Source organism: Plutella xylostella, chromosome 24, assembly GCF_932276165.1.
Source record: "Plutella xylostella chromosome 24, ilPluXylo3.1, whole genome shotgun sequence".
Taxonomy (NCBI): domain Eukaryota; kingdom Metazoa; phylum Arthropoda; class Insecta; order Lepidoptera; family Plutellidae; genus Plutella; species Plutella xylostella.
This window is the reverse complement of record NC_064004.1, coordinates 1502318-1527224: the sequence shown is the minus strand read 5'-3', so window position 1 is coordinate 1527224 and position 24907 is coordinate 1502318. Positions and strand designations below refer to the sequence as shown.

Here is a 24907-nt window from a genome sequence, read left to right as displayed (position 1 = left end):
TGTCTGTGGTAACTTAGCTTCAAAGCGGCTGGGCTTATTTTCGTTTTGTCTCTTAGGAGACATGCTGCTTTTTTAGGAGACATTATATTATGATTTATGATGACCCTATGCAGGTAAAGCAATGGACAATTGTTGCTTTTACGTGAAAAATGCCAATAGATAAAAAGTTTTCTTACAATTTCCGGCTCTTGTTAGCCTTTGTTTTCCCCTTAAGACGTCATCCATCATTAGAACCACATTAATACTGAATTGATATCTCATTAGCGAAGTTCCAAGTTCCGCCAACAGATGTCGCGGCGACAGCTTAGCATAATCACACCTTTTTGCATCCAGTGCTACCATCTTCAGATTTTTTTGTAATAAGTACTTACTTAAATAAATTTTTTTTTCAGAAAGCAATTATTTTGCTTTTAAACATAAATTTTGTCAAAAACCTAAAAAAACTTAAAACTCTAATAACTCAGAAATTTATAACTTTCGGATAATGCATTATGAGGTTCAATCGACTGGAAATGCCTTCGTCTACGACCCATTTAAACTTATGGATGCAATAAAATAAAAGATTGAATATTGAGGAATACATCGACTTACTAATCACCTGTATAAGTATGTTGGTATTTACACCGTAACATGTTTTTGTCGAGAAAGACCCATGGTGGAAGTTTAAACAATTAAGTACTTTCTATATTGTTTTTGCAATAGCATCTTATTCAGAACTAAATCATCAAATGTCCTATGTACCTACGTGAATCTTGAAAAAAATACAATAGGTAAAGAATTTAATTATAGATCTACACAGTCATGTTGCTTCTTGCTAAAAGAACAAAAGCTTAGGTGGGTTCTAAAGTAGGTAGTTAGGTACAAAAGTATATGCCTGAATACCTTGGGAATACCTAGTTTATTACATTTCTACTCTCAGCAAAGTTGTCAGAGTCACTGATTTGTCAAGTCACGAGTTACAAAGAATATAAAAGAAAAGAACGCATATTTCCCCACATTGTTCTCATGTGGATAAATACTTTTCCAGGCTTGATTTATGAGCTAGAATATAGGCTAGGCTAGACCCGGATTAGCTAGGCTAGGCTTATCGTGGACTAGGTTTAGATAATGAGCTCGTGGTTAGATTGTATTATACTCTATGTACCTATAGATTATCCATGGACTACCAACTCTATAGTAGGACAACGATAACTTTGCAACTGGTTAAAGATGTAAGTAAGTAAAAAGGTACATTTTCTTCATTAACTGGTAGCCCTAAATCATAGAAAAACGCACTAGTTTTTATTGAAAAAAAAAACCTTTTTCGGACTTTATGACGAAACTAGCTGCTCCCGCGAGCTTCGCTTCGCCTTAAAAAGTTTTCCCGCGTGAATTCCGGGATAAAAGGTAGCCTACTATGTTCTTTCCCAGGGTCTAGACCATCTGTATACCAAATTTCATTCAAATCTGTAGTTTTGGCGTGAAAGAGTAACAGACAGACAGACACAGTTACTTTCGCATTAATAATATTAGTTAGGATGCCACCCTGTGTATGCCTCACGAAAGTTCACAGAACATTTTCAGCATAAACATGCGTGCCGACAGTCTCCACGGAGCTCCATGGAGTCAACATGGTGCGGTAATGTGCGGCCGGCACGACATCCGCCGATGTCTCCTACTTCCGCGTCCTTTAGCTATCGATCTGGGGGTTAAATATTCCTTTTTAAGGTTAAAGGCAAGCTACAACACGTGAAGAAAAATCATGACTTCCGTTTTAAAGCCTTTATCCCAAATGAACATGATGGAGTATGGAGTATCACATACAAAAACAATACAATCCGTATTTTGTTAACTGTCGAACCGAGACTTTTTGGTTCAACCTATGGATAATCCACAAATCTTCTAACAGAAAAATTCAAAATAAGAGCTCATTTGGCAAGAGAGGTGTTATTTGTCGAGACGTTTCTTTTGCTTACTCCATCTTGTTCACTTTATTTGTGTCGATGGTCAAACGCATCTATAGAACTCTTTTTGCATCCCCAGCTGTCTGTTTAGCGACACTAAACGGGTTCGTTATCGACTTAGATAACGTCACCTATATCGCAATTCGTCATAAATATGGCGCTGTGATTGGTGGATCGCATTAAACGAGTTTATCCACGAACCCGTGTAGCGGCCGCAGCCTGCTAGAGTTGAATGCTTGAAAGCCAAGTTATAACGGTTTGCATTCAAATTATTTCAAATACAACGCGACATTCCATTCTGAATGCATTTTCTGAGATTTAACGAATGCTTGTCTTTTTATTTGTACCTACTCTGATTTTATTCTTTTTTACAACATTATTTTAAATGCTAACGTAAGTAGGTACTTGTTAAACTATCGCGCCATATAGCTAAGGGCCGGTTTTTTATCCGTAGTTAGCCATAAATAAATAAATAACCATTAGCCATTAAATAACCATATGAAATTTGGTATACATATGGTCTAGATTACTCTAGAGTCTAGACCCTGAGAAAGAACAAAGGCTACTTTTTATCCCGAAATTCCCACGGGAAAACGTTAAAGGGCGAAAGGTTAAAGGTTAAGGGCGAAGGTTAAAGGGCGAAGCGAAGCTCGTGGAAACAGCTATATAATATATACCAACTACAAAAAAAATATTTAAGTAACTTCGTAAATATTCTGAAGCTGTGGTTCCCTTGCCCGACAAAATAGATTGGTTTTATCAAAGTAAATAACTGGCCGTCGGTGAAAATACAATATATTATTCAAACTGATTCCAGACCCAGTCCCACTGGCCATCTATCAAATAGTATGGTATAGTCAGCAACAGAAGAACAGAATCATAAGATTTAACACTAACTGTACTACCACAAAAAACTTTAAACACAGTCTAATAAGTGTTTAAAACTAAATTTGACAGATTTTGTAGGCGTTTGACAGCGCTTAACATCTGTTAAATACTGTCTAAGTTTTTGTGGTTAGGCCCTGAAAGTCGTATAACTTTTTAACGGCTTAGCCGATTTTGATGAAATATGGCTAAAAGAACACTCGGGATAACATTACTTACGACACAAAAAAAAACAAATCGAAAATCGGTTTAGCCGTTTGGGAGCTAACGCTCCCACGGGCACATACACAGACGGGTTTAACTAACATTCCTCTTTTTCATCGGGGGTTAAAATCTGAGCAGAACCTGTATACCAATCAAAGGTTGGCTGGTAGAAATTGCTTTTTAGCAATAAGTCCGCCTTTGTGCGCAAATTATTAACTATGTTTTTAAAATGCTTCCGTGTAAAATTTGATTTTTGTGTGCAATTTAAAGTGTTATAAATAAATACTTACGAGAGTTTCAGCAAAGATGGAATAGGCGTACAGAGCGTGGGACACCCTCCGGCAGAACTCTGCTCCGACAGTACTTTTATCAATCGACATGGAACCACGTGTTGCGACTTTTTCCATCAGAGTGTGAGGTCTCCGGGGATTATTAGAGGTTTTCAGGAAATACCTTTTTATTTATGAAACAGAATAAATGAATTATCGCTTTTCAATAAGACACAAAGACATTCATTATACTGACAAAGACGACCGAATGGCGTAGTGGTTAGTGACCCTGACTACTGAGCCGATGGTCCCGGGTTCGATTCCCGGCTGGGGCAGATATTTGTTTAAACACAGATATTTGTTCTCGGGTCTTGGATGTGCCCGTAAAATGGCAATAGGCCCGCCCCCTATTACATTGGGACTAACATAACACACTGGCGAAAAGTGGGTGCAGCAATGCACCTCTGCCTACCCCGCAAGGGAGTACATTTAGTACAAGGCGTGAGTGCGTGTGTGTGTGTGTATAGTGACAAAGTAAGACCAATGTTCAATAGGCCTTAGGCCCTGTTTCACAATGTATGGCTAGTGGCTACCTGTGAGATAAAATACATACTGTCACAGTCAGTGATCATGTTTTAGACTGTGACAGCATGTCTTTTATCCCACAGGTAGCCATTAACCAGACATTGTGAAACAGGCCCTTAGTATAGCTAGAAAGTTGATGCTCCTATCCGGGGATCGAACCCGGGATCTCTACTAGGTTATAAATTAGATCTTTCGAGTATTCTGCCACTAGACCACAGGGGCTCTATACATAGACTCTCAGGTTTAACTATTTCTACCAGACAACCTTCGGGTACACCTAGGACTAGGACCTAAGGTACTATAGGTTAGTTCGAATGTAATGTCGTTTCAATCCAATGCCAGTTCTATACTACTTCTCTTATTAACACTAGATAGATAGAATACACTTTATTTGTACACCAACAAATTGCAACTTAATTAGGGTACATAAGGCGGTCTTATCACTAAAAGCGATCTCTGCCAGACAACCTTTGGATGGAGGGAAAATAAGAGATTAAGATTTGGTGTAGTTTACATGTTAAAAGGAAATGTAGATTCATTAATATACTACACACTAACTATAATATTACAAATACATACTATTCATTGTAGGTATTTCTCAGGCGTTGAACCGACACCTAACGAGGCCCTTAGACAAATATAATTTTCCACGTAGAATGGAAATTACATAATAGAACTCACACGCTCTCCTTCAAAAGGACTTTGATGCTACAGTGAAAGTCATAATGAGAGAAAATTATAAGAAAAGGACCCGGGTACAGTGAACAAAATAATTAACCAACGTTAAAAACCAGCCATACTCAACATTCGCATAACTTTTGAACGGCTAAGCCGATTTTGACCCAATGACCCAAAGAAAACAAATCGAAAATATTTGTTTAAACACAGATATTTGTTTTCGGGTCTTGGATGTGCCCGTAAAATGGCAATAGGCCCGCCCCCTATTACATTGGGACTAACATAAACACTGGCGAAAATAGGTCGCAGCAATGCACCTATGCCTACCCCGCAAGGGAGTACATTAGTACAAGGTGTGAGTGTTTATATATACAAATCGAAAATCGGTTAAGCCATTTGGGAGCTATGCTACCACAGACAGATACACCGACAAGTTAAACTTATAGTTAAGTAAGTCCCCTCTTTTTTGTCGGGGATTAAAAACTAATGTCCTATAGATAGGTACCGCCTCGCCTCTCTTTTATTTTAATTTTAAAACACTTTAATTTTAGCATCTACTGACGGGTAACAAGCCAAAAATACCTCAAAAGAGCTTGTAGAGGCTTTTAATTTAAGTACATACTTAATAAAAAAACGGGTCTGCAAATTTTCCATTCTCTAAAATACTATCGTTTTCATACCATGGAAACAACCGTATTTAGCACAAACTTCCGCATGTGCCTACCCCAACAAGGCTGTAATGGCGCCTACATTCGTAGATAAATGTTTACATGAAACCCTAGTAATTTAGCTCAGCGCCCAGAGAGTTGTAATCACTTTGTACTAGCTTATTTCAAGAATTGCTAACATGAAAAACGATGTAGGTAGCGCGCGCCTCGCAACTACATTTCAAATAGATGAATTGTTTAAATGACTACGCTCTCCAACTTTCGTATATTTATCTTTCTGTGTCTGCTAAAAGGAAAATCAATATTTGGTAAACGTTCACTGTAAAAGGTAGCGAACGCCATCTGTTGGGTGGTGGCAGTACTAAGAATACGGTGTCCACTTGAAATGCACTTCGTGTTTCATTTGCCAATTGAAATATAGATGGCGCTAATGGTTATGGGTTTTAATATTTTGTGTTTTTTTCTTACAGGTAATCAACGAATGCAAAGAAAAAATTGAGAAGAATATGAATACCAAGCTAAGTAATGGTTAAGTACCTTCAACTGGAGAGCTTCAAATGATACCTAGGCCTAGGCTGTCCAGTTGAGCATTTTCAATAACTATTTTAAAAAAAACATGATTCACTCATGGATGAATATTGGTGGTGGAAGTCTGAAAATCTCAATGAGAGGAAAAAACCGTTTTATACCTTGAATAATAATAAAAACGAGAATACAAGTACAAGCCAAAGGCGATCGTAAACATGCCTATTTCATCCCTGTACACAGTAGGTAGGTAGTACCTACGAGGTACAATATCGTTTATTATCGGAACAGAACGCCGCCGTAATGTTTGTGAGCGATATTAAACCTACACAAATCGAACATTAACATTAATGGAGACCATTTCATTACTTCCGTTCCTCCCGCGTTAAAACTTAAAAGTTCAAACGACCACAGACAACTAGAAACAGAGCTAAAATAGGTAAGGAATGTTTAACTCAATCGGAAAATATTTGCCAAGCTAAGGCCTAATATATTCCAGAGAACAAATTGGAAATTAATAATTGTTCTGAGAATGAGATACTACCTACTTCCTCACGGATATTTTTTTTCTATTCTGTGTACTTCCGCTTCCGGTCCGGTTTAAATAATAAAATAGAACGTAACTGTTTGCGTTTCACTGGTATTTCGATTATTCTGCAAATGACATTCGTTGTTCAGTGAATAATCAGCTTACTCTAAGGCACAAAATATGTGAGCAAAACTAAAGTCAGGCTGTTTCCGCACGATTTAATGGACTATCAAACGCAGGCCAACTTTTTATGACAAGGGTGAATATGATTTATGAATTTTGTGGTACTTGTCTCCATCGTCCCACGGACCATAAAATGCAGTGCCGGTATAAATAGGGGGTAAAATATGACGACAAATTATTTTATCTTCTTTTGTTTTTGCTGGCTGGGATAGTTAGGTTATTAAACTTGTGATTTGAGTGTAACTTATAGTTAGTAAATAATGTTATAAAATAATAATAACATTATTTAAAACAATCATAAGAATAAATTTATTTTTCATTCAAAAAAATTCTTCGTAGCATGCAAGTAATTTAATAGAAATTGATCTAAATTGTTTAATAAAAAAAGTTCCTCGTCATCAACCATTAAGCTGGAATCGACTGTAATGAAGTCGCAATACCGTCCCCAGGGTAGATGAACACAAAAAAGGAACGCTACAAAAAATCTTTAATCCAAAGTGACATGGACTGGAACTATTCATTTAATGATTCGCACGATGAAAGTTGTCGAGTCATGAACTTCTTTACTGACTTTTTTTCTCTTTTCTTTAGTGACGAACCCTATGTAACGAAAACTATCATTAAGTAGATACTGGTACCTACTTGTATGTAGGTACTTGAGTAAAAAAAATGTTCTCGTTGTACCTTATACTCGTATCTAACTACTAAGTTCAGTATTGTACGTTTTTTTACCTACCTACTCAGCTAATTTTCAAAATCTGGGCAAATCTGCAATCTGCTGAATCGAAGTTGTATTAATAAAACAGGATGGTTCTTTGTGTAGCAGGATTGGAATGAGGTCATGTCTGTGACACTTTCTGTTACATTTGATTTTGAAAATTAATTCAGCCTTAATCCGTTCTGTCCAATTTAATATGGGTACGTGACCTCAGTTGAGTTAAAAGGCGGTTGATAGGTGGTTTAAAATAAATGCTATTTAGATCTCAGACCGAACGGCTGGTACAGTATATTATACGATTTATTAGTCCTTTAAGCTTTAATGTTATTGTAAAAAAGGTACATGCATATTTTTCTCTAAATATATCTTCAGTGTCAATGATATTTGATGATGATCCTATATTTTTTTATACATGAATTTGCTGAAAACATACATTAAATTACTAGGTAGGTATAATCAATTAATCACTAGCAACACCCAACGGAAGGTTTATAATTTTATGATGTACCTATATCTTTCAGTTGAAGTGTAGTTAATTAATTCAATACTCATTAATTGATTTACTATCTGTTTCACAGTGTCTGGTTATTCGTATAAAATTATGCTGACTTAACGAAAAACTGAAATTATGATATTTTTCAGTGACAGTATGATTTTTATCATACGTACAGTAAGGGACAGATAAACCTGACCCCCCTCAGAAGCATTGTTAGTATGAGAGGGGGGTCAGGTTTCTTTGCACCTGACCGTACCTATATCTTTTATTTCGACTCTTAGAATTTCACCCATTCATACTTTATAGTTTATAGCATTAATGATGTTTTTTTATATACTTAATACATTTAGAGTATACCTATAAGTAGGTAGGTAATAAAATTATTTTGAACTTTCCAATGAACAAAAAGTTACTCTCAGTTTAGTATTTACTTGCCCTAGGTGATGATGATGTCCTATTAAAATATTATGTTTGTATAAAACTATTTTCTACGAAGTTCTTGCAACATTGTATTTTAATTAAATTCAGCGAAACATTATTCAAGCTTCAAAATGGCTATGGGGTGGCTTGTCATTAAGATTTTATTCGCGAATCTAGCCCCTTCGAAGGAAATGGTTGTACAGATGCAGTCAGTCAAAGATGGCCGCCGCACATGCGCACTACACCGCTCGATACGTTCACCCTCGGGCTGCTATAAAAGCATTAAACCCACCTTTGAGGAAATAAGTTTAAATAAATCACATGTATTTCTAAATACTGCTGTGTGTTGTCGCTTATTTGTCGCGGAAAACACTTACACAAAGCTGAAACTGTTACAACACTGACACTGAAGACACTGGCACTGATATTTAACTGCCATCGATCGACTGTCCTGGGCTTGGCGTTGATTTAACCGCTCTTACAAATTTAATCTTCTTTCCGGGCTGACATTATTCTATTCCCATTCAGATTATGTTGTCCAGCTGACCTGCAAACAGAATTATACACAGAAACACATATAAATGAGACACGGTAGCAACTTTTCCGGTTCTGGGATCCCAATGGTAGTTTTTTTATGTGGTAAGGCTTGCGGCTGGTGGTGATAATGCAACACCTCCACCGTTTTGTCCCGGCGCAGCAGTAACTGGTACGTACTGCTGTGACAGGACAATATGGTGGAAGCGAGCGACTCGGCGACGGCGGGTGTTGGAGAGCGTGTGAGGCGGCGTGGCCAGGCGCCGCGCCCCGCCGCCCTCGCGCACGCGCCAGCTCGCTCCCTCATCCCCCCGGACCACCCTGTACTCCCTCTACGCCAGACCACCCTCAATCAGCTATCGATTTTCCACTAAATAAAGTTAATTCATTATCTTTTCCACTATCATCCTAAACACTAGGAGAAACGTGACAGAAAAATATTTATAGTACATTCGATTGATATTCGGTATGCGCTCAAATAAAATACTTGCTAATTGTTTTTATCACTCAGAAAAGAGAATTTAAGGTCGAAGTAGGTATGTTGAAGGTATTTTTTCCTTATAATCGGAAATTATATTTTAATCAATCGAAAACTTAACCCAATGATAGCTTAAATATCTAACTGGAAACCAGAAGATAAAGTTTAATTTACTCCGAGAATATTTCAATCTCTACAAAAATGTTGCCAGTCCTGTCTACAAGCTGTATTTAGGTTAAAGTTCATCGACCCGCGGAGGGTGATTCTCTCGCTCTCTTCCCTTGAATTATCCGGATAGAGTTCGTCGCATGAATTTCACTGGACCACAATTGCAATCCGGCTTGAAAGGTTTTCAATCATAATAATATGTCGTCAATTGTATTTACTAATAAAGAAGTGAGTAAAAAATTGAAATTCATGGAAAATAATTTAATTTCAATCACAATAAACTATCCATTTTCTATTTCAATCATTCTTATTCAATAGTAAGTAGGTATACATTTCTGATAAACTGGGATTTGTGATTGATACACTTCACATTAAGCAACGCGGGAATCGTAATTTTAGCTATCTATTAGCAACGTGACACGGGTTCGAAAGATTTTATCTCGGTCAATCAATCTCGAGGAAATTGGTTTACCTCGATAGCTCAATCTGACCGGAGTGACACAATTTATCCAAGCTAAAACGCACCTTAAATGCATTTTACGTGTTCTATAGCCGTTTAGCTTAAACGCATGAAAGATAGACGTATCCAGATGGTAAAATGTGCGTTATATATCTATACGGAACCCTTTGTGCGCGTTTCCGACTAGCACTTGGACGGTTTTACTGAAATGGTGTCACTGTTGGCATAGTTTGACTCTAGATTTCACTTTCTTAATCTATTACAACATGGATCACGTTTCAATTGATTCGAATTAGGTACTTATTCAGACTGTTATTGTTGTTATTAATACTATTGAAGCCAATTTTTTGTGGTAGGCTCCACTACACTAGATACAGATTTAATTTCTTATTACCTTCGCAGATAAAACATAAAGATTTTTCCTAGATTCTAAGCCCTACTGTTTGCCAAAATTTGCCCCATCTACTCGTAAAGTTTCACAAAATAATCTAGGGGAAAATGGAGGACTTTACCCACAAAAAGATAAATTGCAGACGTCCACTCTGATTTATAGTTCGCAAAAAATCCAAAGTAGCAAGTTCTTTTGGACCCGGCAACATTCATCATCGAGTCAAGTTTGTGAAGCCAGATTAGTAGCTTGTTTAGAAACTTTGCAAAAATATTTTGAGTACCTATCTATATAGATAATAAATATTTGTTATCATTTAAATAATATTAAGTATATTGTTACATTAAAAAAATATATTGAGTAAGTAGCGTGCATAACGTGCGTTACACCGTCTTCCAATCTTACTTTAGCTTTAGTTAGCTCAAAAATATACATAAAAAATATTTAATGCATGGAAGTAGAAAAAAAGTATTTTTTTCTACTTCCATGATTTAACGTTTAATTCTAACGAAATTATTGAATTGTAAAATAATTTAGGACATGTCATGACAATTCAAGGGCGGCAAAAGCTTACATTAGGCTGTATAGCCTATGTAAAAAGCCTATGGTCCTAATAGGTAGGTACACCTACCTTGAAAATTTTAAAATCCGTCATTGCCTACGCATAGGTACTACGCATATCGATTTTGTATAATATGTATGGTGCTTTTTTGGTGCTAGTTAAGTACCAAATAGAATAAACTGAAATTTATTTTAATAACAGAAAAAAAGATTTATAACTATGCAGATTGTATTTTATGTAAAACATGGTCACCTTGAATAATAACTGAAATTCCCGTTTCATTTAATAATAGGTAAAATGATTAGGAACTTTACGTTCTAGTGACACTGAACATCAAAATATTACCATAAACAATTAAAAAAAAAGTATTTCTCGGCCGGTTGGCGTCTTTGCGTCTTTTGTCTTTTGTTTTCATTTTTTCTTACAGTAAAATAAGTCTGAACTGAAAAGTGCCAGTATTTTCAAGAAATCATTGTGAATTTAATTTAATGTAACATCATTGTTCTAATAAGTAACGCAATTATGATTGTAATAAAATCATCTGTATATCTTCCCGACAACAATAGTAACAATACCGATACCGACGAGTATGAGTATTACGAGTATGAAAAAAGAAGTTATTATAGAAGGTCGAAAAGTGGGTACGTATCGTGGCATTTTGAGAGTTTCTACCATGGTCCATGAACTCCACGAAGTAGGAGAAAAAAATAATTCAAACAAAACCAGCCATTGCCATTGAGATTCCATAAACAAAATTTTCTCTCGTCTTTTGTTTTGATGCTGTCTCCTCGACAGCGTCAGTGAATTGAAAAGAAAGCGCAAAATCAGCCGATCAATTCACCACGGTTTTACGCTCGATCGCGCTGAATTTACGTAAACATTCACAGTTTGCCAGTTCCGTTTCGTGCTTCTAAGATGATGGGGTTATATTCCAGTGGCGCGCTTGGCGTGGAAGTGGTGGACGGCGGAGGCCTAGTGGGCGGGGAGCTGACTGCTCATGTCTTGAGCGCGCAGGCGGCCGCGCACGCCGCCGCCACCGCCGCGGCGCAGGCCCACCATCAGCAACAGATTGCTGTTCAACAAATAAGTAAGTTACTATCCGATTAATAGAGTTAAAGTTGTAGGAAAAGTTTTTAAACTTTACAAACCTTTTCAGTTGAATGCCTTATTGTAAGACTAAGTTACTGAGACTGATGAATAAAGTCTTTATAGCAATGAGAAGTTGTTAATGAAACTGATAAGAAACCAACAAGGAGGATTTTTAAATATTTTGACTGTTTGAATTAGTTTCATTAAAGTTTTGTTTTAAATCTTATAATAACTCACCAGATAATCAGTAGACCTAGCAAGATTAAAGCACTGCTGTAATCGTAATGGCAGTCAACCACCCCACAGAATCCCCGTCTTCGGGCCGGTCCACACCGGTGACGTCACAAGCCAATGGCTCCGCAACCACAATCTCAACTGGCACCACTTCACCGTCTCCGAGCAAACTCTTTGTCGGAGGCCTCAGCTGGCAAACGAGTTCAGAGAAGCTACGGGATTACTTCGCAATGTTTGGCCCGGTCACCGACGTCTTGATCATGAAAGATCCTGTCACACAGGTGAGACTGCATGATAGATTTGAAATTGTCGGTTTAGTTGTACGTTTGTGCAGAGTCAATCATTGCTTGACTCTTAGCTAAATGAATGGGTAGAGATATCTTGTTGTAAAAATGAGAGTTGAGCAATCATTGGCTGTGTATAGTTTTAAAAACCTTGTTGATTGAACTTTCAGACACATAACTTCGAATAATCTTTATTTTATTAATACTGGTACTTTATTTATTATTTACTTACTACCTTTCTGTAATGGTCTGAAATTACAATAGAACATGGTGAAAACATATCATTTTTTAATGTTTACTTGTTAAGGTGTTCTAAAATAAACAATAATAATGATCATTGTTTGAATTAAGAGTTCAGCACTAAACAATGCAATTATCAAATGAACAAATTTTGTTACCAACAAAATAAGCTTATTTTAGAATACCAATAGCTGAAAAAATTATCAAAATGGTTGACTAAAACAAACTTTTTCTATATAAAAATAGTAACAGCCTTATACCACCGACGCCATAATATGAGCGAAGAGGGAAACGCGACGTTATGGTCAGTGCAATAGAGCTTAAAATTGTCTGTTACAGTACAGTTGTTAGGTTTGGTCATAGATAGCAGATGTACAGTTCAGCAAAAGTGTTTTTGTATAAATTGTGCTTTTTTATATTATTTAGGGGCTGTTTCACAATGTCTGGATGATGGTTACCTGTGGGATACATGCTGGCTTTCTCTATAATTATGATTTAGACAGTGATATCATGTCTTAAGCCCACAGGAAGCCATTATCCAGAGTATCCAGACATTGTGAAACAGGTCAACAGGTAAATAATATTTATTTAGATATTTTTTCAATGCACATCTGTTTTTATATTCTTTACTGATTATTTTTCTAAATATAATTTTACTGTGCACATTTTCATTTAAATGTTTGGCTACAATATTACCTATTTTAGTTTTTTAGCACAATTTATATTTACACAAAAAATATACTAATCTACCTCCTAAAATATCTGAGTTGTACATCATAGTTGGGCTATGGTCCTCTTGGAACAGTATTTAGGTCCACAAATTATCTAGGTAACCTCTAGCATGCTAAAGTATAGACTCACTAACATTCTAGGTATATTTGCATAGACTGAAGACTACATTTTAGTTAATCCTACCCTGTACCTAAATAGGTCTAAAGTAAATAATATATTCCTTCCAAATGGTAGGTAGATTATGATTCCTTAGGTAGCTATGATTGCAACTTATGAAGTACATACATAATTATCTAATTACATAGTACATATTTTGCACTAAATCATATATTATTATACGTCTAGAAACATTGAACAATAAGTGCTAGTAAAAAGTTAGATTACTCAATATTTTATCTTTGAATATAATAAGTACATTCAATAATCAACTTTTAAGCATTATGTCAACAGTTAAAAAAAATGACTACTTCTTTTAATTTCATAGTCGTAAACATTATATTTATTTTGCACTATTGTAAAATTCTAGTTAGAATATACTTGCGATTCATTGAATTCTGTTTTTAGATCACCAAACTATGTATTGTCCTTGATCTTAGGTACCTAGTTAGGTGTTCTATTGACTAACTTCGTAATGTAGGTCCTAACTATTTCACCTGGTTAGATTTATAGTGTGCTAATAGTTATAATCCTTACCTTCAAAATTTAGTAATTTATTGTTGGATATTAAGCTCTATACATACATATTTAGAATACGTAACGCCAATGATTAGATTTTAATTAAGTGTGAACAGTTAATAGTGTGCTAAAATATTTGATATACATTTTTATTAGGAACTTATCATATAATAAGTAGTAGAGTAAAATTGGGTGTATTGCTAACCAATGGTAGGGTATTTGAATTCGCCACTAACATAATTATTTATTAGTAACATAGGAACTAAAATGTTTTGCCTTATTTAGGAAAAATAATATTTTTAAACATATTTATAGTTAGAACCCATGTACTTAAGTATATAAGTATGTCTATGAATAAGGTACAGCTAAACCTTATAAGAGCAGTACAGACAAATCCAAAAAATAGTTAGAATTAAAACTAAAGCATGCAAGTATCAACATTCTTTGTGGGAGTGTGTGTAGGTTTAACAGAACAGTCTTGATACTTTGTAGAGTAACTTCTAGTTTGTCCTCAACTAACCACCGTAAGTGCAGGGTGTCCCACGTTAAAGTAGGACTTAAAAAATCGCCAATAATTTTAATAAGTAATTTATTCTGAAACAACTCTAAGGGTCTGTTTCACAATGTCTGGATAATGGCTACCTATCAGTTAAAAAACATGCTGTCACTGTCTAAAAATAATGACGGAGTGTGGCAGCTTGTATTTTAACCGACAGATAGCCATTATCCAGACATTGTGAAAAAGGCCCTTAATGTGAAAATTAAAGTTCTAAATAGCTTTTTGTGTGACCCATCTTTCGGATAAGATGTACTTTAACCAGGAACACCCGCTAATGTATTATCTCATCTCAATAAGTAAATAAATCTGTGTAGGTCTTACGATTTCGTATACTATACCTCCAATTTTATAGATTGATGCTAAGTGAGATAGCTAAGTGTATCATGTGTTGAGATAGATTTGTTATTCTATAACCGTAAAGTCATCTTTGCACCACTTTCAGTGATTAATCGAAAACCCCATACTTTTGGATTGGATTTTTATGTCCTTGGAGCTGTGTTATTCTCTTCTTGACTTATTCACAGCTCCAGAGGCATTTTAAATCCACTTTGAACTCTGACACATATACCCCACTGAATACCTTACCATCAAAGCTCTTACAAAAACGTGTTATTACATATGTCCAAAACTTTATGAACACCTGTCGAACATGTTATTGTTTTGATGGTACGTAAATTCATACTCTTTCGCGCTTATGATAACAGGCATGAAAGATACTTTCTTTCTTTGAAACCATTTTTCCGAAAGCAGACCCCTTAGCATGAATTTTCATCGTGAACGTGTAGTAGAATTCATCGAGTAATTTTGCAAATATGAACAGCGCCCCTGGCGATGGTAGCAGAACTAAAATTTCCCTACAAAATTCATCGAGTAATTTTACGTCACGTTCACGATGGAAATTCATGCTAAGGGGTCAGATTCTTTCTGCACATGTCGCTGTTACCACAACCGCGTCATAACCCCCAACCCTCCTTCCACCCCTACCGCATACTAACCGCGGCGCCGCGCAGCGCTCGCGCGGCTTCGGCTTCATCACGTTCCAGGAGGCGTCCTCCGTGGACAAGGTGCTGGCGGTGCCTGTCCACACGCTGGACGGCAAGCGCATCGACCCCAAGCACGCCACGCCCAAGTCGGCGCCGCGCCCCGCCAAGACGAAAAAGATCTTCGTGGGCGGCGTCGGCCAGGACACGTCGGCCGAGGAAGTAAGGGCATATTTCTCGCAGTTCGGCCACGTCGAGGACGCCGTTATGTTGATGGACCAGCAGACTAAACGCCACCGCGGCTTCGGCTTCGTCACCTTCCATTCTGAGGAGGCTGTCGAACGCGTGTGTGACATACACTTTCACACGATTAAGAATAAGAAGGTGGAGTGTAAGCGCGCGCAGCCGAAGGAGGCGGTGGCGGCCGCGCCGCTCGCGCTGGGCAAGCGCCTGGTGCTGCGGCCCGGGCGCGGGCTGGTGTACGCGGGCGGCGTGGGCGCCGTGCCGGGCGTGGGCGCCGCCTACCGCTACTCGCCCTACGCCCTCCCGACCGCCGCCACCACCCAGGCCGCCCTGGTGGCGCCGCCCGCCCCGCAGCCGCCGCCCGCGCTGCCGCAGTTCGGCGCCGCCTACTCGCTCGCCGGCGTCGACATGTCGTCGTTCCAGGGCGTCGACTGGGGCGCCATGTACGGCCTGCCCATGTACATCTAAGTCTCTGCAGAGACGTTTTCAGTTCCTAAGGTTTCGGTTCGATCCTCCCCCCCCCCCACGCGCGAGAGTTCTCAGTATTCGGAATTAGGGCTCGCGAGCTGTATATCGTGTTGAGTCAATTTTTTATCTCTCTTAAAGCAATAGGCCGTTACAGGTCCAAAGATAAGCATTTCGTTCTCTTTTTTTTTAAGTAAAGAAAAGGTTATTATAAGGTCGAGATCTCAGATAATTTAGTTTGCAGTGGAACTATAATTATGGGATGGCGAGAGCAAAGGTTACGGGAGCATGTGCAGCCTCTTTAAGGCTTTCCCGGAGTAATGTTTGGCCTCGCGTCCCGGTTTGTCTTGATTTGTATAAGTACTTAGTAGTTACTGCACGTTACTTGGCAATATACTTATTTATATGTATGTGAAATTGGTAATTTTAAGGTGTGTATTTTGTGAATCTCATTTCCGCTGTACTATTAATATTAGGCGTTTTAATCGTTTGGCGCGGCGCCGGGTGAAACATTCCGCCATTTTGTCACTCTTAAAACACGAATCGTCTGTGGAACCACAATCAGTATTATCACTTTTCGTGCCATTAATTGTTAGAGAAACAAGTACTTAATCGTGCCAAACTGCACTATGTTAAATAATATTTATACGTACTTAATAAAAATCACAATTTAGTCTTTTCATTCTTAGTAACAACTTTAAAATCTAAGTTAAATAAGCGGCAATCTGAAAAAAGGGACTAGCAATGAATGAAAAATGCTTGCATTGCTAAACCCTTTTCACTGCACAATATTGGAAGTACCTACCATATAATCTTTTACTCACAATACAGTTTAAATACAATACGATTCACCCGGCGTTGCTTGTTCATCCCACGATACTCAATAACTTCATACATATCCTAAACTGAGTGGAATCTCAAGCTAATCTCACTAGTGTAAAATTGTATGAGTTTTTGCGTAGATCTGTAGACGCTACCCGAACCCAGTTCCCCTTGTTATAAAACGAAGACTAAAGATAGTTCTAGTTTAAATCCGGCTTTAGACTGTCTTTAGTTACGTTTTATAATAAGGGGCAGTATGTTTTGGCATGTTATAACTGCATTCTCATTTCACAATATAACGAATTTACAAATTACAGTCGACAAAATAGATAAATGCACGCCCAGTGCAAACATTTTTATCAGGAAAAACATAATTGAGAGATGTAACTGCACTGTTCGTGCTTGTTTCACAAATTCTGCTTCAAAGTTATGTGTTTGATAAAATTCATGCTGTCAGTCTCAAATATATTTCGGAGAGTGACAGCGTTATTTTATCCCACTGATAATTTTTATTCAGGCATTGCGTAACCGGCACTGAGATATACCTAAACTTATTGAACAGGGTATGTTACCTTGAGTGCAATATACATTTTTATTTATCTTTTAGAAATGGTTTTAAAGGCTATTTATTATTAGACAGAATTTCCTTTTATTTTCTCTTTAACATGCCAAAACTTACGTCTAATATTGAATTTCAAATCAAACTTAGTTCGAATGTGCTATTCAGTGAATATAAACAAGTTAGCGACTACCTATTGGGCCGATTATGAAGGCACCAGTTTTAAATTTAGCAATGTCAAAACTAACTTCCGAAGAAAGAAAATTATGTTTTGTACATTGTTAAATTAAAATTTTGGGCCTTCACTGCCATCTAGTGACAATCTAGCGAACTAAGTTTGTCTGAAATTCGGTTGCCAAATGGGTAACACAATAGTTGGTAATTTTTTTATTAATATTAACTCTTAGTTGTACTGATGAATGCGTACTAACACCTTGTGTCTATTGACAATAAGCTAAGATTAGTGTTTGAGTTATAGCCTAAATACTTGCCTGTCTTTGCCTTGATGCGAATCTCTGGAACGGGATGATTAGTGCTTCAGGAGGCTTACTCTATACTGACGAAAAACGAACGACCGAGAGCTGTCGTACAATCGGCACGTTTAATACAACGAGATAGGATCGTAGCTCTGAAGCTTAGTTTTTTGACATATAGAGTAGAGAGACCCCCTATTTTACGTCTGGAAATCACGTTTGCTCAAATTATATGCAGCATTTGCGTTGCGTTGAATGCGTCAAATAAATATATAATATTATATTTCTGTCTCCTGAAATTATGATAAATTTTATTTGTCCACAACAGTCATTGTGAGAAATCATACTTTTAATATCTAACGCGATATAATGTGGCGGTGAACGCACTATTTTAATTAAATTCTGATCTGTGCTTTCGGACATCTACAGCCATTTATTTAGGATCGAGTTATATTTGCAACACCCTGTATACAAGCGAACTTGGACTGAGGCTACTCGTATCGTGGAAACACCGCTTTATATTCGTAAAATCTAAACAGACCGTGATTTTTAGGCAATTTATATATTATATAAAACAGGGTTGTAATCCTTGTAATAATATCTAAACTCAGTGACAATCGTTTACAAGCAATAATAGTCTTTACTGTGATTTAAATTTAAAAAAAAGTATTGGAATTCTACATGAATAAAGACATTAAAAAACGGTTGTGTTTGTGCAATTTTTAGGTAATAAGTAATTAATAAAAGGACATAGTCCCCTTTATCAGTATTAAATTTAATTCTTCTATGGCTAATATATTTACCTACCTTTCTTATATACCTAATATAAATTTACAAAATTACGATATTATTATATCTAAGCTTGATTGATGCTCACACAATATGAATAATAAATTAATTGTGATTTGATTATTCATTTTTACTTAGGTACCCAATTTTTAGACTCGAAATCTCAGGAATCTAAAACTTAAAACAATTCCAAAAACCAGTGAACATTAAAATTTGTGAATTCATCTCACCGAATATTACGATTCTATTTAAAAATATGACTGTAACTGCTTTGTAAAAGAACAGATTATGGGATCGAGTGGGAGAAAATATTAGATACTAAAATTATTTTATACCTACATAATACTTAATATTGAGGCAAAGACAGGCAACTTCGTAGATGCTGAGCGCATGCGGTGAAGTAGATCGGTGGAAAACCGTATCACTGAAATTTGTAACCTTGCTGTGTGAAAAATAAGACACAAAATCCAGTATAAGGTAAAAACCATTTCTAATTTGGTGACATTTGTACCAGCTGTGTTGCCAGGTGTGAAAGAAAAATATATAAAAGTCACGATGAAAATGTTTTGATGAAAATATTTTTCACATACCGAGGGTACCGTAAGCATTACCACCTGTATTACACAGTACCTATCCTTATTTAACTATAGCAGTATTTTTAGTATAAGTATGTAGGATTAGACCTCCTTGAGATTAAATGCTCTGTAGTAATGCGTTTTGGTCTGGCAACTATATGAAAAAAATGAACCGATTTGGTTATGGAAAAGTGTTGCTAGTGTCAACCGCAGAAGATTTAAGAATATTATCTTATTTATCTTGTTCCGTCGGTTGACACAATATGTATATTAGCATTTTCCTTGTGAAATTTGACAGTATTAGACGGTTGATGATAATATTGTGATGTTTATGATTAGTAGTGGCCCTTTCCCTGTCGCCAATTTTACACGATAGCTCTCAGTCGTACGGTTTTTTAACGTATTTAACGTGAAATTCCTACGACCGATGGGATACATTGTGTTTAATGCTAGTAGTCTTGCCAAAATACGTAGATAATTTTGAGCGGCGACTGTCCTTAGATTTTATGTACTTAATATTTTTTAATATTATCTTCCTTATCGACCCCCCTCATAATGTGTCAACAGATTTTTTTATTTACAAACCTGGTGTTTAAATTATTTTATCAGATTGATATGGCTGTACTTACGCCGTGTATATATGAGGGGGGGACAAATATATATTATTTATTTACTTTTTCCCACTATCTTAGTTGTTACACTGGTAACGCTGTTTTTTCCGTCGTCAGTTGCTTTTTGTTTTACTGGAAGTAGTTTTTTTTTATTATTTAGCAAGTGGCGGCGGGTGTAAGCTAATAGTAGATTTAGCGAACATAGTGTTTGCTCGTATATATACATAATTATATATAACTTGTAACTGCACTTAGCGTACCCGATATGTGTCATTACATTAATATTAATAGATTATAAATGTGTGTTTTATTCGCGTAGTGCGACGGGGTTAGACCTTTTGGGTTGTGGTTTATTTTTCATCTACCCTCCACCCTTTTTCTATGACCCATTGCATGTGAATGATCTCCTATTTTAACAATAATGTACGATGGTAGCTTATTTATGACACTTGGTAATGTCAGGGGATGTAGATATTTGACAATGGATACCTAGAAATCTGCCCACATATTTTGTAGGCCTGGGTGGGTATATTTGAAGGAAAAAAAAACATTATTGTTTAATAGCAGATTGTTCTAGTACGCTCTGGGCTCCTACTTAGATAGATGCACGATTTTTTTCCCATCAGTAGCTTGAGATGTGTGATTAAAAAAACCGATTACTCAACGAAATATATTGTATATGGCAACCCACTGCGAGGCAGTGTGGGCGGGGCTTGCTGACTTCGGGCCGGTAAGTTTCTGAAGGAGGCAGCATGTTTTATAGAGTAGATTAAAACACAAGCGTCTTGACTAACTCGGAAAAATCTAAACAAACAGTAGGTCAGCATGGCATGATGTAAATCTTCCAAATATAGTACTTTTGACTGTCAATTCTACGAAAAGGCGTACGCCAAAGGTTGTGATACGTGCTATTAAACATTTGCTTTAAAAGATAAATAAAAAGGTTATCTTTTAAACCAAATAGACTTCTGTAGCCATCATCCGTAGCGTAGAATCTCGTACTTCTAGAAAGCTTAGCTTTGAGGCCTACAGTCTTCCTTCTCCATTCGAGAGGATACACTTCCTTTGCCAAATGTAAGAAAAATCATGCCAAAATGTAAAACCGCCAAACAATTTTTTGCTCAACGATACTTAGTGACTTTTTTCCCAGATTAGATTGAATGTTATCGGACACTCTGGAATATATCAATTTCATGGTCTTCTTGTCTTTGAAACCTTCTCGATAACGAGCAGTTAAGGAGTTAATTAATTGAGGTTATAATTGATTGCCAAGTTTGAAAAAGAGAATTTGACAATAAATATTGAGAAAGGCAATGCCGACGACGCTTCTGAATAAATTCGTTGCCATAAAGAAACATTCCATTCTAGTCATTTTTGGAATTCGTACTATAGTACCTATCTATCTTGTGCATTATTCTGTAAAGGATCTCTTGCAAAAATAATACTCGATAAGAGTCTATTCTTGCTCAACATAAATTGTGTTAATTCTTGCATAGTTGTTAAATTGCTTGTTTAAACAGTAGATTTGTGCCATACACTGCGTAAATTCAGAATGTGCTTTCGCTATCCAGGTACACTGGACCAATATATAAACACATTGTTTACGTAAGGGTTAAATAAAATATATACAATCATAAATTACATAAAGTAATTATACAACCATTTGGATTGGTAATTAAATATAAAAGTATGTTATAAATACAATGTTGTGTGTTTTAAATGTACGGCAGATGCTAGTTTAGTCGTAGCGTAGTCATTTTGAAGTTTTACATTTATAATATTATAATATAACTAACCGAAAGCAATAACATAATATAATATTATTATATATATTGACAGTATAAAAATAAAGGCACGCGCGCGCTGCGGCTATGGCTCCACGAATAAAATAAATTAATAATATATGGCGGTAGATTTTGCGTTAAGGATAACCGTTAAATTTAAAATGCAATCCAGTAACTTAGCTTGGCAATTGTGTATTTTTTAAATGACCGCCTGTAATTTTCTGGCAAGTTGCATAGTGCGGCATTGCATACCTAGATTTGGGATGATGTTAACGTTAACGCAAAAACTACCCGGCTATAATCAATGATTTAAAAAAAACCTTCATCTGTACCTAACACAGACTACACGGCAGCGCGCGTTTTCTCTTACTTATATTAGAAATATAACACCACATGCATAAAATATATTACAATATTTTTATATAATAGGATTGGTGTACTCAGTAGCAAGTTGGTATTTATAATCGTGATAATTTAGTGAACTCTTGTTGAGGTGTTAAGGATTGCTGTTTTGACTTATCATTGTGTAGAGCGTTGAAGTCGCGGCTTTCCAAGGCGTGCGGCCGAGTTCCTTTGCTCTGTTTTTTTAAAAGTAAACCTACATGGCATCATTTTAGAATTAGGTAGTATTTTTAAGTCTGGTCACACCTGCCTAATTAAATCACACTCGAATGAGGCTGTTTGACATTCCAGTATTTATAATATTTTTGTTGTTTGTGAATTTTGCATCTTAACAAGGAGTTGTTGCGTTTCTATTTTATTTATTACTTAATTATTATATCACATAATGTAGATTAATGTGCAATATCGTATTAATTAGATTTCATATTTATTGTCGTCAGGGAATAAGTAGTTTTTCGAGGGGTGTGGTAGATAGTATTAGAGCAGCAATGTGAATGTATAATTTTTAATTAAAGTTTTCAGTATATGGGTCCCGGAACATAGACATTTAATAAGTTTTCGATAGCAAAGAATACCATACGGTTTAATAATTTACTTACCTACTAAACATTTTATTAGGTTTCTGTATCAGTCGAAAAAAGGCCTAATATTGCACAGTTGAAAATATTTTTTTTTATATCTAACAGTGTCGAAGATGCTACGGTCTATGTTTATGGGAAATGTTTGCTAAAACCCCGGCTTTTAATCTGTCTTAATGCATTGTGAATAGGCCACATTACCAACAACTTAATCGATATGCAGTGTTTATTGGCGTAGTTTTAAAATAAGTTAAAAGTAGTATTTATGTACGTACCTATTGGGTCGAACAATGCCTTTTTTGAAACTGTCGCCAGTTGTTTTTGTGTAATTGTTTGGTTGTTCAAAAAAGGTGTTCTAATGTAGACAGTGTAGACTGCGGGCTACGCTAGCGCCCTCTAGTTAGCTGGAACGCAGTAGCGGCCGCGCGCCTCTTAAGCCATTAAAATACTCTGATTCATCTCCACATTAGAAGTATTAGAAATAAATGGTGACACAAACACAGCCGTTATTTCATTTATCGCTTCGTTTATTTTTTTAAAACCTCCATAGACAATAGAGTAACATTGGGTATTTTGACAACCTTTTTAGAAACATTAAACCATAGAGTTTGTGAATGAATCCGCTTCAGTCCCAGGTTGGGCGCCAGTTTTTAGCTATTTTTTGGTACAAACAATAGGTAGTTTTTAGTGTCGAATAGCTACTCCCCGTGTAAGAAAGAGTGGTTACATAGCTGCATGACTACAGTAAACGTGGTTTGGCGTACCGACCGGTGGTGCAGTGCATGGGCGGAGGCGCCGAGACGCGGAGGGGACCCGAAGAATCACAAGACATCATCGGTATCGAGTAACACTGACGTTAAAAAAAAAACTAAAAAGAAAATTGACAGTTGATATTTTTTTCTACATAACCTTACTTTTGCTTCCCCATATTTAGTAAAAAAAAATGACATTTTAAAAAGTGATTTACCTAAGAAGGGTATTTGTCAAAAAGGTCAGTGTTTCTTTGATACGTTCAGCTGTGTATTATCGCTTAGATTAATTATTTTCTTAGTTTAGTTGGTAACCCGCTCCATTAAAAGTGCATCCCAGTAAAAATACAAGTAGGTATTATACATAAAGTTAACGTAAGTAGTTTTTAGTCGACATTTTGTGGGTGCTGGGTTTTGTAACTACCTACCAACTTTTGTAGTATTATAGGTACTTAGATGAATGACGATTTTTATTTACGGGTTGGTTTTTACTGTAGTTAACTTTACCATTGTAAGATTATATTGGCTTATTCACACAAAAAATAGATTGTGATACGTAAGTAGTATTGTAGATGTGAAACTTTAGACGAAAGTATTTGAAAAACCAAGAGTTCTGAGGTATTATGATGACCGGATAACCCCAAATGGACAGACACAATTTTTGTGCCTTATGGTAGATTTTTACGTACATAATAAAAACTTTGTAGTCGAGGCTAGAAACTTAGGACCAAAGATTCAGTTCAAAAATAGTTTTTTTTTTGTTGAAAAATATATTTACTACGAATTGGAATCGAAGTTGTAGTATGTATTTAATAGACATGCCGTAAATGAGGTATTATTGTTAACTGAAACGATCGTTGAAATTTTGTAGAAAAAAACTACTGTACTTAAATGTAGAGTCAATGATATTTTCTAATGTCTTCCTTAACATATGATAGACTGATTTTGTAGTTTACATCTGTAACTTAATAAGCCTAAATACCTTTTTCCGTTTTTATGTTTCGATCCCGTTAAACTGGGATGCACTAGATTTGAGTTTCATATTATTGTAAAAGGCACTTATTTAGACACAAAATTATTATTTTTACCCCTGTCTCCTGTTATCCCGCTAACCCGTAACATTAAAATAATATAAAATGATAAATAATACTTATATATTTTTAAAGAATACCTAATTGGTCAATTTAAAATATTTATGGTCTGAAAAAGTGCTTTTATGTTTGTATTATTTTCTCATAGGTAAACGGTAAAAAGACCTAAACTTTTGAAACCTGCTTAGAGTATAAACTTAAGTGTTCAGTAGTTTAAAATACAGTACAATATTTTGACAAAGTAGTAGGAAGCTGTGCCTCTGTAAAGACAATACCTTTT

General features: G+C 36.2%; 1 protein-coding gene across 3 annotated transcripts in view; it reads left to right on the top strand.

Annotated features, from left to right (window-relative positions):
* Positions 1-23289, top strand: part of LOC105381508 (RNA-binding protein Musashi homolog 2) — a 117915-nt gene extending 94626 nt beyond the window's left edge. The window contains exons 1-4 of one of the 3 annotated variants that reach the window (XM_038110858.2): positions 11106-11334; positions 11629-11780; positions 12089-12297; positions 15517-23289. In XM_038110858.2, coding sequence (XP_037966786.1) covers positions 11216-11334; positions 11629-11780; positions 12089-12297; positions 15517-16197 — 1161 coding nt within the window. In that variant the 5' untranslated portion in view covers positions 11106-11215 and the 3' untranslated portion in view covers positions 16198-23289. Of the gene's footprint in view, positions 1-11105; positions 11335-11628; positions 11781-12073; positions 12298-15516 lie in introns of those variants that run through there. The other 2 variants (XM_038110857.2, XM_038110859.2) reach the window with 2 other exon arrangements.
* The last annotated feature ends 1618 nt before the right edge of the window (positions 23290-24907 follow it).